General features: G+C 40.3%; 1 protein-coding gene across 1 annotated transcript; it reads right to left on the bottom strand.

The window, feature by feature from the left end:
* Nucleotides 1-3,277: 3,277 nt before the first annotated feature.
* bmp5 (bone morphogenetic protein 5) lies at nucleotides 3,278-12,615 on the bottom strand. Its single transcript, XM_071912701.2, has 7 exons — nucleotides 11,614-12,615; nucleotides 8,607-8,799; nucleotides 5,969-6,117; nucleotides 5,337-5,534; nucleotides 4,737-4,813; nucleotides 3,962-4,072; nucleotides 3,278-3,835 (listed from the first exon to the last, which is right to left on the bottom strand). The coding sequence occupies exons 1-7, from the start codon at nucleotides 12,101-12,103 to the stop codon at nucleotides 3,686-3,688; spliced, it is 1,368 nt and encodes a 455-aa protein (XP_071768802.1). The 5' UTR covers nucleotides 12,104-12,615; the 3' UTR covers nucleotides 3,278-3,685.
* Between the last annotated feature and the right edge of the window lie 556 nt (nucleotides 12,616-13,171).

The raw sequence follows: 13,171 nt of genomic DNA, 5'->3' as shown, positions 1-13,171 counted from the left end.
AAGATATTTCAAATCAAATTGGTTTTCTTTTGTTGTTCTTGTTGCTGCCATATGTCTGTATGGGATTACATAAACAGTAAAACAAAAGAATCAATAGTTTCTGAATTGTATATATTGTCTTGAGCAAAATGTGATCAAAATATGTATCTTTTACATGTTACGTGTTTACATACATTGTTCATCTAACAAAAGAGAGGCAGTGAGTCACGGCCACATGGACCTGCCTGCATAACAGATGGGTGGACCAATGATTGAGCCAGTGGATGCACATTAATAATAAGTAAAATAAATAAGCATAACATGCCACTTCTATAAGAAGAGTGCCTTTACCGGGATTGTTTGAAGTCCTTCACAAACAGACAGAAAGAACTAAATCAAAATCTTCTCCAAGGAACCCATTCACTTTGTTCTTGTATTTATTTGCTTGCATTGCTAATAACCTGTTTTAGAAAAGGTTGCTGATATATAATAAGAAAAACATACTTTTCTCTTTAAATATTTCTAATCCGTTTTTGTTGGTGTGCATCTCATTCATAAAAATTTGTGCTGTTTTGTTTGAATTTTGCAGACAAGCTATTCAGCTTGAGTTTATCCACTTTAATGGGGGCAGCTGAAGCTCCTCCCCTCTTGTATCATGAATGACCATCACTGAGTGGCTCCCAGAGCGCGCTCCCCTGCGGTCGGTCTGGCACTGTCGATGTAATAATGCGGTGGCTTGTGGAGTGACCTGCTGCATTGTCTATTTTTTTTAATTTTTTTTGCAAACATTTGTTATTTCCTCCTAGCGATGGCCCAGATTGGCTGAAAATGACCCGGGTCATCTAGCATTTGTCAGGCTTGTCAGGCGGCCAGGCCCAGCCTGCTCAGAGCTTCAGATGATCCCTGTGTGATTGATAGGCCTTCTCCAATGTTCTCTCCCCTAAATATATCACATTTGCTGAACAAAAGAAAAACATGTTCTTAACAACTGCTCACTTGGGTATGTCTGCTTTCTCAATCAGGGTAATTAAATAACCATGCTGTGTGGTAGAAAAAAAAACTGGCCGCAGTATCAGTACCTGGAAAAGTATCTTGACATCATATATTTAGGCCTCCAAAATTTAACTGTTGTGACTTATATTGCAAACCCAACAGCATGATGCATGCACAATGCAAAACATCCTGCATGATACTTAAAGTAAAATGCCATGAGTCGTCGTTATGTGACCGTTTTCCAGGATGTCTGTCTCAGAAGTGGCTTTTGGGAGTGTTGATGTGATGAATGTCAGCTCACCTCTGACTCACTGCAGGCTGTGTGTGACCGCGGGGGGCTCCAAGGAGCAGGGGGCACTATAGTAATCTGCCCTCAGTATATGGCAATTGTTACCCTTTCCTTTTATGTGGTCAGGAGGTTTCTGTTAAGAGGCTGCATAGCTGCAGAGAAAAATTCCTCCAAATAGGAGCTCATTCATACTAGCTCCTACGTTATAGAAAGGCAGAAATTTAGCTGAATTGGAAAGAATCCACGATATTAAACAGTAGATGGGATTGTGAAGTGCTAGGAGTAATCATGCCAGGCAACAGGCCACAGGAATGCAAATCATCCCTCAAGCCAAGAGTTAAGTTAGCAGGTGGCCTCTTCTATTCACCGAATGTCAACACTCCTTTTAGATGGAGCCCACATAACATCTGGGCAGGCCGGCCACTGCTTTTAATTAAGTGAAATACAGTCACTCAATGTTCCGCCGTGTCAGAAAAAAAAAGTTATAAAAGTGGGAGGGTGAGAGGAGAAAAAGTGTAACAGTACATATCCTGTGTTCAGCGAAGGTCAACACAGTTGTGTAAATAAATATTAATCCTTAACCTAATCCCTACATTTCCAAGACCATTGAAAATCCCTGAGTAACCAGAGCACTTCTCTGGAAATAGCACGTTCTCTCACACTTTTCTGGAAGCTTTGCTTGTACTGAAACGTGGAGCAAATGCAACAACACTCAGCTCAGTTTAGTTTACGGCCGCCACTTTGTTTCCATAGGTAAATCCTGAGCAGCGGGAAGACGGCAACATCCAAAGTGGGAGACTTGTGCAGAATGTAAGCAGGAGTGTGCCATCCACTTCACATAAATCACACGATGGATGTTATCTTTCCTTCATATTCTGGAGGCGATTGCTTATTAAAATGATGAATACCTTTCTCTCCTAACAACCCCATGATAATCACCCTTTTGGTTAGGCTTGGGAGGTCACAGCGCTGCTTTAACTGCTTGTACTGTACCACTAGTGTTACCACTCCCCAAGAGCACAGGAACAGGCTCCATGGGTGGACCCCTAGTTTATATCATTCTTGTCAAACATTTATAAATCTCAGACGGTAGTCCGGCAACGGTGCATAAAACATCCATAGAATTCCAAACAGAAATACAAAAGGACAAGTTGAATTTGAAAGGCTGGAGGACTTGCAGCTGGAGGAGGAAAAAAAGCTCCAAGATTAAATGCATATTTGGGCAAGTTTTTGGGTGACAAATGGAGTAAGAAAGACCGTGAGTTCAAGTGAAGGCAAAGCAAAAGATAGAGTTTAAAAGTGGTACATTTATTGAAATACACAACACTCTACAGTGAGATATACGTTCCCCAAACATATACTAAAATGACTGTGGAGCAGGACAAGATAGCTATTGTAAAGTCAACAGAGAATTGGGTAACAATGTCTTTGGAGGGGGTTTACATAAACATTAATAAAAATGACATAATTCATAAAGCATTCATAAATGAACACTCATTCCAAGATGAGATAACCGCCATTGGATAAAACTGACACATTCTCTTATAAACATGCTGGAATGGAACAAGATGACGATGATGTATTTTTGTTATAAGGCATCTTAAAAGCTGACAGCTTTAAAAAAAAAAAAAAAAAAAAAAAGAAAAAGTCTTGGGCAGTTTGGTCTATACGAGGGAAGATTCAATATTTTCACAGCCAGAAACATCCAATAACATTTGTAACATTTCCAATGGTCTGTTTAATTTGTGATGCTTTCCTTCATGGCATCTTGACTGATTTATGAAATCTATGATGATTTTTGTGGCAATTTACATTCATCAGTCATGCAAATTTGGACAACTATCAATGGACTTTATTTCCTTTATTACAAAATGTGTTTAAGAAACAAAATACCATATACTGACCTAAAAGTACAATTCCACATAGCTCAGTGAGCTTTTATAAGGCCTTTCATAGGTATGGGGAAAGGGAAAAGGCAAAAGGCAAAAGGGAAAAGGGAAAAGGGAAAAGGGGAAAAGGGAACAGAAAAGGGATCTTTATGAAACCTACAATAAACCCACTTTTTATGAAGATCAAGCATCTATACTGAGCCTTTGGATTTAATAGGACAAATTCACTTGATGTCATTAAACTACAATCCAGTGGATAGTTTACTGACATAAAAGTTATCATACAGTTGTAACTAAGAGAGAGTATATGCCAATGGACACAAAGGTTAAGTGATAACTGATGTACGGTAAAATCAACATTATTTCTAATCATTTAAATATTACAATATTCAGTGTTATTTTTAAAAAGAGTGGAAAATAAATTAGATAATAAAACTTATATATACATAATACTGTACATCACATCGCACCTGTGGTCGATGTGTTTTCCAGCAATTCCTGTAGCGCCTATCATAAATTAAAGTTAGCCTGGCCGCTAATGGCAACCACAAGACCTGACTACCATGTTTCTGTATTTCTTAAGGATAACGTTTGAGCTGTCATCAAAGTAAAGCACAGATATTGCGTTCAGCTTGGTTGGGGCGCAGCATGGCTTTGGCACATTGTCGGGAAACATTAAATGAACCTATAAATGAAAGCAGAGTGAAATGATAAGCAGAGTGTTTCAACTGATTGATAACTGCTAAGAACATGGGAAAAGTCGCATGCAATACGATTTATATACTGATAATATACTGCAATGAATACTTACCAGGGTTTGCACAATTGCATGGTTTGTTGCATTCATGTGTGCATTGAGAGGAAAGGAGCATTCCCCATCACAGTAAAAAGCAGCGTAGCCTTCTGGTGCGATAATCCAATCCTTCAATAAGAAGACAGAAAGAAGACTATTATGCAAGGAACTAGCTTCCTTTATTTATGACACATAATGCATTTTCTAAGGGTTTCCATTCAGTCTGTTTGAAGGACTGGTTTATAGATCCAAACTGTATTGTATTTTGCAGTATGACCAATGTTATTAACTTACTATGACCTTTTTGTCATATGCATAACTATGTAGCGTACATTGGCAAGACTTAGACATCGGCCTCCATGGCTGTCGCCCATTCAAAGCAATTTCTTAGACCCTTCAATCACTTCAGTATGCATGTGTTTTGCTGGAGAAATACACTTCTCATCATTCATTTCAGCCTACCTACTTCCTGCCAGATGAACCCATAGGAAAGTGACCCTCCTCCCATCCCCTCGCTTTCTTATAAGACACACAGCTTACTGTAATCTCGGGAACATCACAACCCAAGAATTCCAGCTGTGCGATGATTTCCAGATCCCAAGGTATCAACAATTAACATACAACGCAGCCAGGTATCTTCATGCGAGGGAGTTATTTTGGCAGCTCAAAACCCTCGAAGATTATTCTAATGTTCGGATTTTCATTTTGTTCAAAGAATAATTGCACCAAATACAGCAGGATTGGTCCTGGAGTAGATCCTGTACGGTTCAAGAGAAGTGCAGTAACTTCTTACCTGCCAACCCAAATCTCGAAAGCTGACGTAAAGTTCATGCTTCTTGCAGGCTTGCTTCTGCTCACTTGTGTTATGATCTTGAAAATAAAAGGTAGCACAAATATGAATTTCAAGATTTCTATTTGCTACTGAAGAGAAACTAAATCTAAAACTATGGCAGAAATTATGCCTGCATATTTGTGTGTGAAAGTTAACATAATATAAAAGTATACAGCTTCTGAATAAATCCACTTAACTATAAAACACACACTGATAAATGGGAAATGTATACGATAGATTTTTAACTATTAGCAGCAAATGGAAGCACCAGAAGATTTACTGTTGATGAGGTTAAAGAGTAAGAGGGTGATGCGTCTAGACAACTGGGAAATGCAAATGCATGGGTATTGCAATTATTCATCCAAAGTCTGTATTCATGTATTCACAGTAATGTTACTCTAGGTTAATAAAATTGAAAGCAGATAATTATAACAGACATGAATTATTTGTTTCAAATTTGGCATTCCATTGCATTCTTGCAGCCTACAGAGTATTAGAGTAATAAATAAATAAATACAGAAAGAAATTCACAATTTTCTAATTACGTAACAATGCACCCACCTCCGCTTTTTGGCGCCCGAGAAGATTCTTGCTGATTGCCAGATTTATTGCGGTTGTGATTCTTTTTTTTCCCACCAGCGGCCCTGACAGAGCGAAGTAACACCTCACTGGCCTTGAAGAAAGCAACCAGGAAGGGCTGTTTGGACTGAGGCCCGTTCCTTCCCACAATTCCAGCAGATTTTATGTTGATACTCCGTCCTGTAAAACCAAACATAAAAGGCAACACAACTAATCACTTACAATACAAAAGAGGGAGGTGAGCTGTCTGTAGAGAAAAATGTGTAAAAACTGGTATATTTGATTCATTTTTGCTTGTTATAAGGGTGTGAGTGAATTCCAGCTTTACAAATAACAAAACTAGTCCAAGCCATTAATCTTTTGTCTGGATTTATAACCATTTGTTGTTAGTTAATAATAGCCACAATACATAGATTGTCCAAAATTGCTGTTCGTATTTGTCTTGGAGTCGTTAAGTTGCTGAAAATGTCTGTCTTAGTGTCAACATCGTGATAAAAATAGTAAGGAATGATGAACTTCCTGACCTTTTCTAGAGTCTGAAAAAAATCTGAGGGAGTTTACAAGTAAAACAACAATGGTCCAATTCTCAGAGGGAAAAAGCATGCTTCACTTGCCATCTACAGTCTCCACACAGAGCTGCAGGCCCATGTTCTGCTGCGGGTTCATTACCCAGTGGTTACTGGTGGCGGTGATGTCAAAGACCAGCCAGCCGCCGTCTGACGCCTGGACCTTTTTAGAGTCCAGCAAGAACGTCTCTGCATCTCTATTGGTGAGAGGAAGAAATGTAACAAACACCTGCATCAAATAAACGTCCATAATTAAAACAGTGTCTTCCCATAAGCACAAGCAGCAATTACTTCTAAATAACAAAAGCTTTTATGTTCTGATCATTTCAAATATGCAGCAGTTAAATGAAAATCAATAAAACATTTGTTCTGCATGCTCATGGTTCTCAGCATGAGCATCGCTGCAACATGGAGGAAGAACATTTTTCAAAGCCGAAAGAGACAAAGAGGAGACTGAAAATGAATGCGGTCACTTTACTGCCACACTTTACTGCCGCATTATGAACAATGAAATTACAAAACTGCAGGCCCTTCTGCAGAGCCCTGAGCTCTGGAACAAATAAGAAATGTCTGTGCACCTTAATGTTGCAGAAACCTTCTTGGGACACACAAACAGAGAACATATGCTTCTTTTGGGACTTTTAGACTCGGGTCAGGCTGAGAATTCAAGAGGCCTTAACCAGCCATAATGGAATACGTAAACAAGGTATCATGGACTGATCACTGATGGATGCTTCAGCCTTATGCTTCTGTAACATAAGCCAAAGACTTACAAAAAAAAAAAAAAATCCGGAGTGGCTTTTATTAGTTGTTTCATGTCTGTCTTCTGTCCCTTAATCCTTTTATTTTGAAACCAAACATTCTTCCCTAAAAAGAGCCGGAGTATTGAAAGCAGTCGATCTGGTGTGTAAAAGTAATTTGGTAGTTTATGTATGACAGCTTTGTGCTGCAGATAAAAAAGAAGGCAGCGCTGTGATGGCTGAGGGAGCTGTGACTCTTAATGAACTGCAGAGTCGTGCGGTGAAGTATGTGCCAAGACTTCAGCTATGTGATGGGCAAAACATTTCAGGAGTTACGAAACATGCACTTCGGTCCCTGTAAATTTGAACATGAGTCTGACATAAGGCATCAATCTAAGCTGAAATAGCCCTGCTTTGCAATTTGAATTGGATGCTTTTCAAGTGGCAGATCGGACAAGGCGGCGCATGTTCAGCTTTTGTGGTTACATGGCGCTGGTCAGGTAGAACCAAGATTTTCCATGTGGCCCCTATGGTTTAGGAATTATGAAAGTGTTTATTACTGGTGTAATAAAACTAAGTGCAATTCAGCACAAGGTTAATCCTCAAGAGTGACATACCACTTAATTTAATCTTTGACATAAATTGTTCTTATACCCTGAGATATGTGCTTTGTGTAGGAGAGTATTCACTATTGTTTCCCATAGCCAGGTCCAAGAGAAAAAAACGTTTATCCTACTGCTTGATCTGTGATGTTACATGATGTACTGTCCCACCGAGGATGAGCTGGAGCGGATAGATTCCTGGGATAGAGCTACACTTTTTGGTTGGGAATTAATGGTACTAGTATAATGTGAAGCTAGTATGGCTGTAGAAGTTCAGACAAACTTCACGCAAGCTCAGTCAGTCTTTCCTTCACTGTCTGGTTTACACTGATTGCTTTAACATCACATATTACTAAGACAGTATTGAGGTTTCTAGAGTTGTTGATGTAGACAAACATTGCCTGAAACATGCTATGCCCTAAGAATAATGTACGTGAACAGTTAAATTGAGTGGTATTCCCCTTTAAGATGGGAGAGCTCATTGACTGGGACCTCTTCAAAGCCCAGGAGGGCCATATCTCCCCTTCAATCACCCACACACATATTTGGCAGGCAAATGTGGGCCCACTGTTAAGTACACCCCTGTGTATTCAGCTATGTCATGGTTCAAACTTCCGGGACATTGTTAAGACAGGCAGGTGGTGGGCATAAGAGTTACCAAGGGAGCACCCTAGGGAGACCCCCCCTTCGCCCCCCCCAGTCTGGGCCCTCATGGTTTCATCTGGGATGCGGCCAGCCTGGCAGGCAACACATGAAGAGTGATAACTGATGGACCTTCCAGGCTTCATAAGTGGTCGACTCGCTAATGGACTTCTCTTTATCCGAGAACTATATTTGTAAGGAGGGCATGGTGAGGCTGAAGCAGAGCAGAGTGGGAGATAGGAGGATGTCCTGTGCTTGTGGAAAGTTTCCTTGGAGAGAAACAGTAGAAGACAATAGCTGCTAGTGATTCGCACCTTTTACAATTTTGAAATAAGACTACATCAAAACATAAGAGTTCAGCTTTACCTTTATTACAGTGGAGTAACAACTAGTTTCATCTTTTTCCCATCAAGCTTCAAGTGCAAACAGGATGTTCTTTCATTCTGCCTGAGTAGCTGCTTTGTGTTTCATAGCATTTCACACAACTATGGCCATTATCAAAGCTTCCTTTTGTGTGACTGATGCCATTTTCAGATTCCAGTTTGATTCCTCTGAGATTGACTTATTGAACAAACTGTGTGGATTACATGAGGCTGGATTTGGAATTTTCTGTCAAATGTGAAAGATTAAATTATGCTCCCACAAGATAGAGATATATCTGCTGGTGTTTGGTTCTGGTTAAATAAGAGTTCAGGTACGTACTTGTTCTGATATTCCTTGATGACTTGGTATATGGTCACCTTCAGTGTAATATTGTCGTAGCGGGCGTGACTGCGGTCCTTATAGATGCGAAACTCAGCAGCAGTCACCGCCTCTCCATCTGGGATCTGAGTCAGATCGAAGCGGAACTCCTTGTAGTGTCGTCGGTGGTGAGAAAAATCTTTATCTTTCTCCACTGGGGAAAGAGAACATTTCGCGATGAATTTCATTTTTATTGGCAGCGAAACTCACATCGATCAAGAAATATGACTTCACCTCCTGAACCACCGTGTGTGTGTGTTGCCCAAAACAGAAAATATGCCAGCATTAACACACTGAAAAAGAGTAATTTATCACATCTTCTTTTACATTCCAAGTCCAATCCAAACATTTTGACTACCAACAAAAGCACTTTCCAGTCCATTAAATCAGTCAACTGAATACAGGTAGCAGTTCCCAGACAGGCCCTCTACTGTGTGCCTAACTGCATTCTCTGGCCATGATGAATGGGCTGTCAGTTAAGAAAAACAGGCTGATTTCAATTAAAGACACTTTCGTCTGCTCCTCAAGTGAGAGAAAAGACCAGACAGGATTCTTCAGCCTCACGTGAACGACTAGCCTGACCTCATTTCTGACCTTATTTTGACCTCCTGTAGGTTTCTTACAATACACTGACAGTGTTTAATGACCCTTACCTTTAAAACTTCATATTTACAATGTCTTGAGTGACATGAGATACCTTTATCTGTGACCTGTGACTTTTGTAAATGTGGCAAAACTCGTAACACGTGTTTGACCTTTTAATTTGGGGCATAGAGGATTTATAACAGTTGATTTTTAAAGTGGTTTGTTTATTTTTGAGGGCAAAATACTTTTAATGCAATGAGTTTAATAATGTCATACAGATATTCAAAACATTATGGCTGTATGAACAACATGACCAAAGATATTTTAATGCCATGCTCTTCCATAATGCTACTTAAAATGGAAAAATCTGTCTTACACTAACGAAACATGGGCCTGAGGTCAGTTGATTTTCTAACACTGGTCATCATGCAGCGCTTTTCACTGATATTTTATCAAGAGCGAACGTCTGTGGTTACTTAGCACAAACAGGTCAGAGGTCAGCGCTGACTTTTACCCATTGAGCGTGTTCCATTATATTAGCCACAGGCAGTAATCTGAAGCAGAAGTGCCACTGAGTGTATAACGCATTTAACTTTCAGATAGCTAAAGATTAAACAATAATGTCTCGAGTCGCCGGTGGGGCTGAGCCTGCTGCATTCTTGATGTGCTGCATATTAATTGGATTCAGATTCTCTAAATGTCCTACAGGGAGAGTATCCATTTTGTGTAAATAAGAGTCATAAATCGCTTGTGTGATTCATAGTTGTATCTTTCCTCTCTTGCATACTCTCTTCAATCTCTATTTGGATTTTTAAATAGCTGGCCTAACTTCTTAGCCACATCACATGCTTATAGAATTGATTGATTAAATATAGGAGCGATATTTTGCGAGCACGTTAAACTCTGTATGTAATGTCATAAAGATGTTTCTGAAACAGTTGAGGTCAGTAGTTATATTTGAGTGTACTGTAATAAAGACAGAGCCCCATTGAACACTTCACTGACAGTCCCCAAAATGAGAGCAGAGCTTTCAAGGCTGACAGTGTACATGCCCTGGTAGTGGTAAGTGGAAACAGATGGGCTCAGGCCAAGGTGAGGGATTAGACTTCCAAGCAACTAGACACAAAGTCACTCTTACATGTACTGCTGTATATATATATTTTTTTTGCCATTACAGTATCAGAAACATATTATGCTGTGTATGTTTTATGCTGATTTGTATTGTATTTGTATTGTATTGTATTTGAGGTGTGCAATGCTGCATCATACCCATTTCCATTTTTGAGTAACATTCCAAGTGTAATTCTTATTCTGTATTTATTTCTATTAAAAGAACAAATGCTTCAAATGAAGCAAATGCAGAGGATACTGCTTTCACTTAGTGACAAAACGTATAGCCATCAGAAAGAAAAAATACAGGCATCATTCAATATCACTCCCCCTTTTAACAACAGGAAATAATTAAGACCAATTTTCTCAAGGTCAGACAGTCATCTGATAAGCTGCTATGAACTGCTGGGTCAAAGGTCGCGGCTACTGAAGAAACACAATCATTCTACAATTCAGCTGCTTTTTAATAGCAGGCACAAAACGATAAGGTCAAAACGTTGGGCCTAACTGTGTTAAATACGACATATTTCACACACTGGCTAAAGAAGACAGAAAACTTTAGTGATATTTAATAATCGACGTCAGAAAATGTAAATAATACAAATATTTAGGCTGTAGGTTGCACCTTAGAAACCTAGACATATGAGTAAAATGACACTGGCTGTCGGCTGTGTGAGAGGAAGTCAAATATTGAATTGCAAAGCATAACTCATAATTCTCAGCACACTTTAATGTTTTTTCGTCTGCAAAAATGAGAAGACGGCGTAGTTTGTATCAACCAGCTTTGCGGGATATAGGAAATTATTTGACAAAATGACTGAACCAATTGTGCTGACAGCGGCTGCAAACACAGGCCTGCTGACAGAGGTTCAGGCCTAACGCTTGAAGGACGCATGCTGGTTTTCATGCTTTGACTATATTGTTGGTAGGAAATGACACTGAATGTACAAAATATTAGGGACACTTGTACACTTTCCAGGAAGTACACTGATGAGATTAATGATTATTCCGTATTGATTTCCCTTATTAAATCCATACCAATCATAAAGAGTGGATGTTGATAAAGAGAAGCAGAAAAGTTAAAGAATGATTTTTAGGCTTTGGGACAATTGAGATGTGGATTGTGCAACTCCATATATTTTGTACATTCAGTGAATAGGACAAAAGAAGAGTTAGGCCTACTAGATTACATTTTTTGATTACCCGTTGGTTGAACCCATTTTTGATTATATAAAACCTGGTGCCAAATCACACAGATTTTTATGTCACTTACCTAAATTGACAAAACTCATAACCATGTCGGCATCATTGAGAAAGTTGGTGTCATGAGCTGTGGTGAGCGGCGGGCTGTGGCCCGTGAGCGGGGCCGCTCGGTACGGCTGCGCCATGCGGGAGTATCCGTGCTGCGGGCTATAATAAGCCTTGCGGGAGTGCCCGTGAGCCTTGGCACTGAAGCCCTTCCCCACGCTCTGCTGCAGCCCCTCTTCCTCCTCCACCGACATGGCATTGTACAGGTCGAGCATGAACAGCGGGGCGGAGGACGCCTGCTTCCCGGGAGAGAAGGGCCTCGGCCGGTGCGGTAAGCCCAGGATGGAGAGGATCTCTCTCTGGATCTCCCTGCGTTCGTGATTGCGCAATCTCCTGTAAATAAAACTGGAGTGCACATGGTTGTCGCTCAACCCGCAATGCGCGCAGGACAGAAAGCTCAAGCAGCCCCACACCAGTCCAAACACAGCACGGGTTAAAGGTGGAAGTGCTGTCATCTTGACAAATAGCTCACTCTCGGGTAGTGGAGTTGAACTACATCGCACTCAGTGAAAAAAAAAAAAAAATTATATTTTTGCCAGTACGGAATCATATACTTTCCATATTAGCCAGAGGCACCACAACTTTTCACGGTGGCAAGTCACAAGCTTTGTTGAGGCTCTTTTACCAGTCAGCCTACAGATGAGGCATCAGCCTGCAGTAAAGTCCCAGCTCCTCTGCTGTGCCAGTGGTCCTCGGCTCCTCCAGCAGTTGTTACTCCTGCTCCTCTCCAGGCTCCATCCACTGTGTTACAGCGTGTATTTAAGGCGCATTGGTAGTGGAGTTGTGACCTCGTCCCGCACCTTACTCCTCTTCAGGGAAAAAACACGTAGGTACGCCCATAACGTCGAGGGACAACGCAAAGTCTTCAATGGATAAAAAAAAAAATGCGTTGAACGGAGTCAAAACCATGCAGAAAAGTGCACTCGGCTCATGCCTCGGCTCGCAGGTTTTATGCAGTGTGTGTTGGGTCTAGTTGCCCTGTTGAGTCCATCCCACACACAACTTTGTTTTTGCATCCACCTCTAGCGGCCGCAATAAAACTTGACCGAGTCCAAGATGAATGTGGCGGCTCCAAAGTGTAAAAGGAGACACTTGAAATCCGAGACCCGACTTAACGAGTGAAAGAATAATGACAGAGCCTTTTAATCACCTCTACTTATTGAAGTCCATGTGTTTATAGGAGAGGCTTCCAGCAGCATGCAATATGCAGCAAACAACAAGGATCACCTAGGCTGTATAAGACCATCCACTGGGCTGTTTGTGCTGTAATAAAAAAAAAACATATGGACTCTTATTAACTACATAAACAAACAAAACTAGACGTGGGCCTTGTTGTTTTGTAATCCTGCAACACTATTACCCACTAACACCTTTATATCCATATTATAGCCTGTTGCATAAATATATCCCTTACAATAAAGAACTTCAGCAATCCATAGGATAAATACCACAGCAAAACCACAAGTCTCATAGCAATATTATAGTGATACCACAAGAGATAAAAAATACCTCAAAGTACGATG

This window comes from Centroberyx gerrardi, chromosome 15, assembly GCF_048128805.1.
Source record: "Centroberyx gerrardi isolate f3 chromosome 15, fCenGer3.hap1.cur.20231027, whole genome shotgun sequence".
In the NCBI taxonomy this organism is placed as follows: Eukaryota; Metazoa; Chordata; class Actinopteri; order Beryciformes; family Berycidae; genus Centroberyx; species Centroberyx gerrardi.
The sequence above is the reverse complement of the archived record's forward strand: the minus strand, read 5'-3'. Positions and strand labels throughout refer to the sequence as shown.

Coding starts and splice junctions, on each gene's coding strand:
- bmp5 (XM_071912701.2), bottom strand. CDS start 12,103: ATGACAGCACTTCCACCTTTAACCCGTGCTGTGTTTGGACTGGTGTGG. Junction 5,535..5,968: donor CTGTGTGGAGACTGTAGATG/GCAAGTGAAGCA, acceptor TTGGTTTTACAG/GACGGAGTATCAACATAAAA. Junction 3,836..3,961: donor ATGCAATTGTGCAAACCCTG/GTAAGTATTCAT, acceptor TTTCATTTATAG/GTTCATTTAATGTTTCCCGA.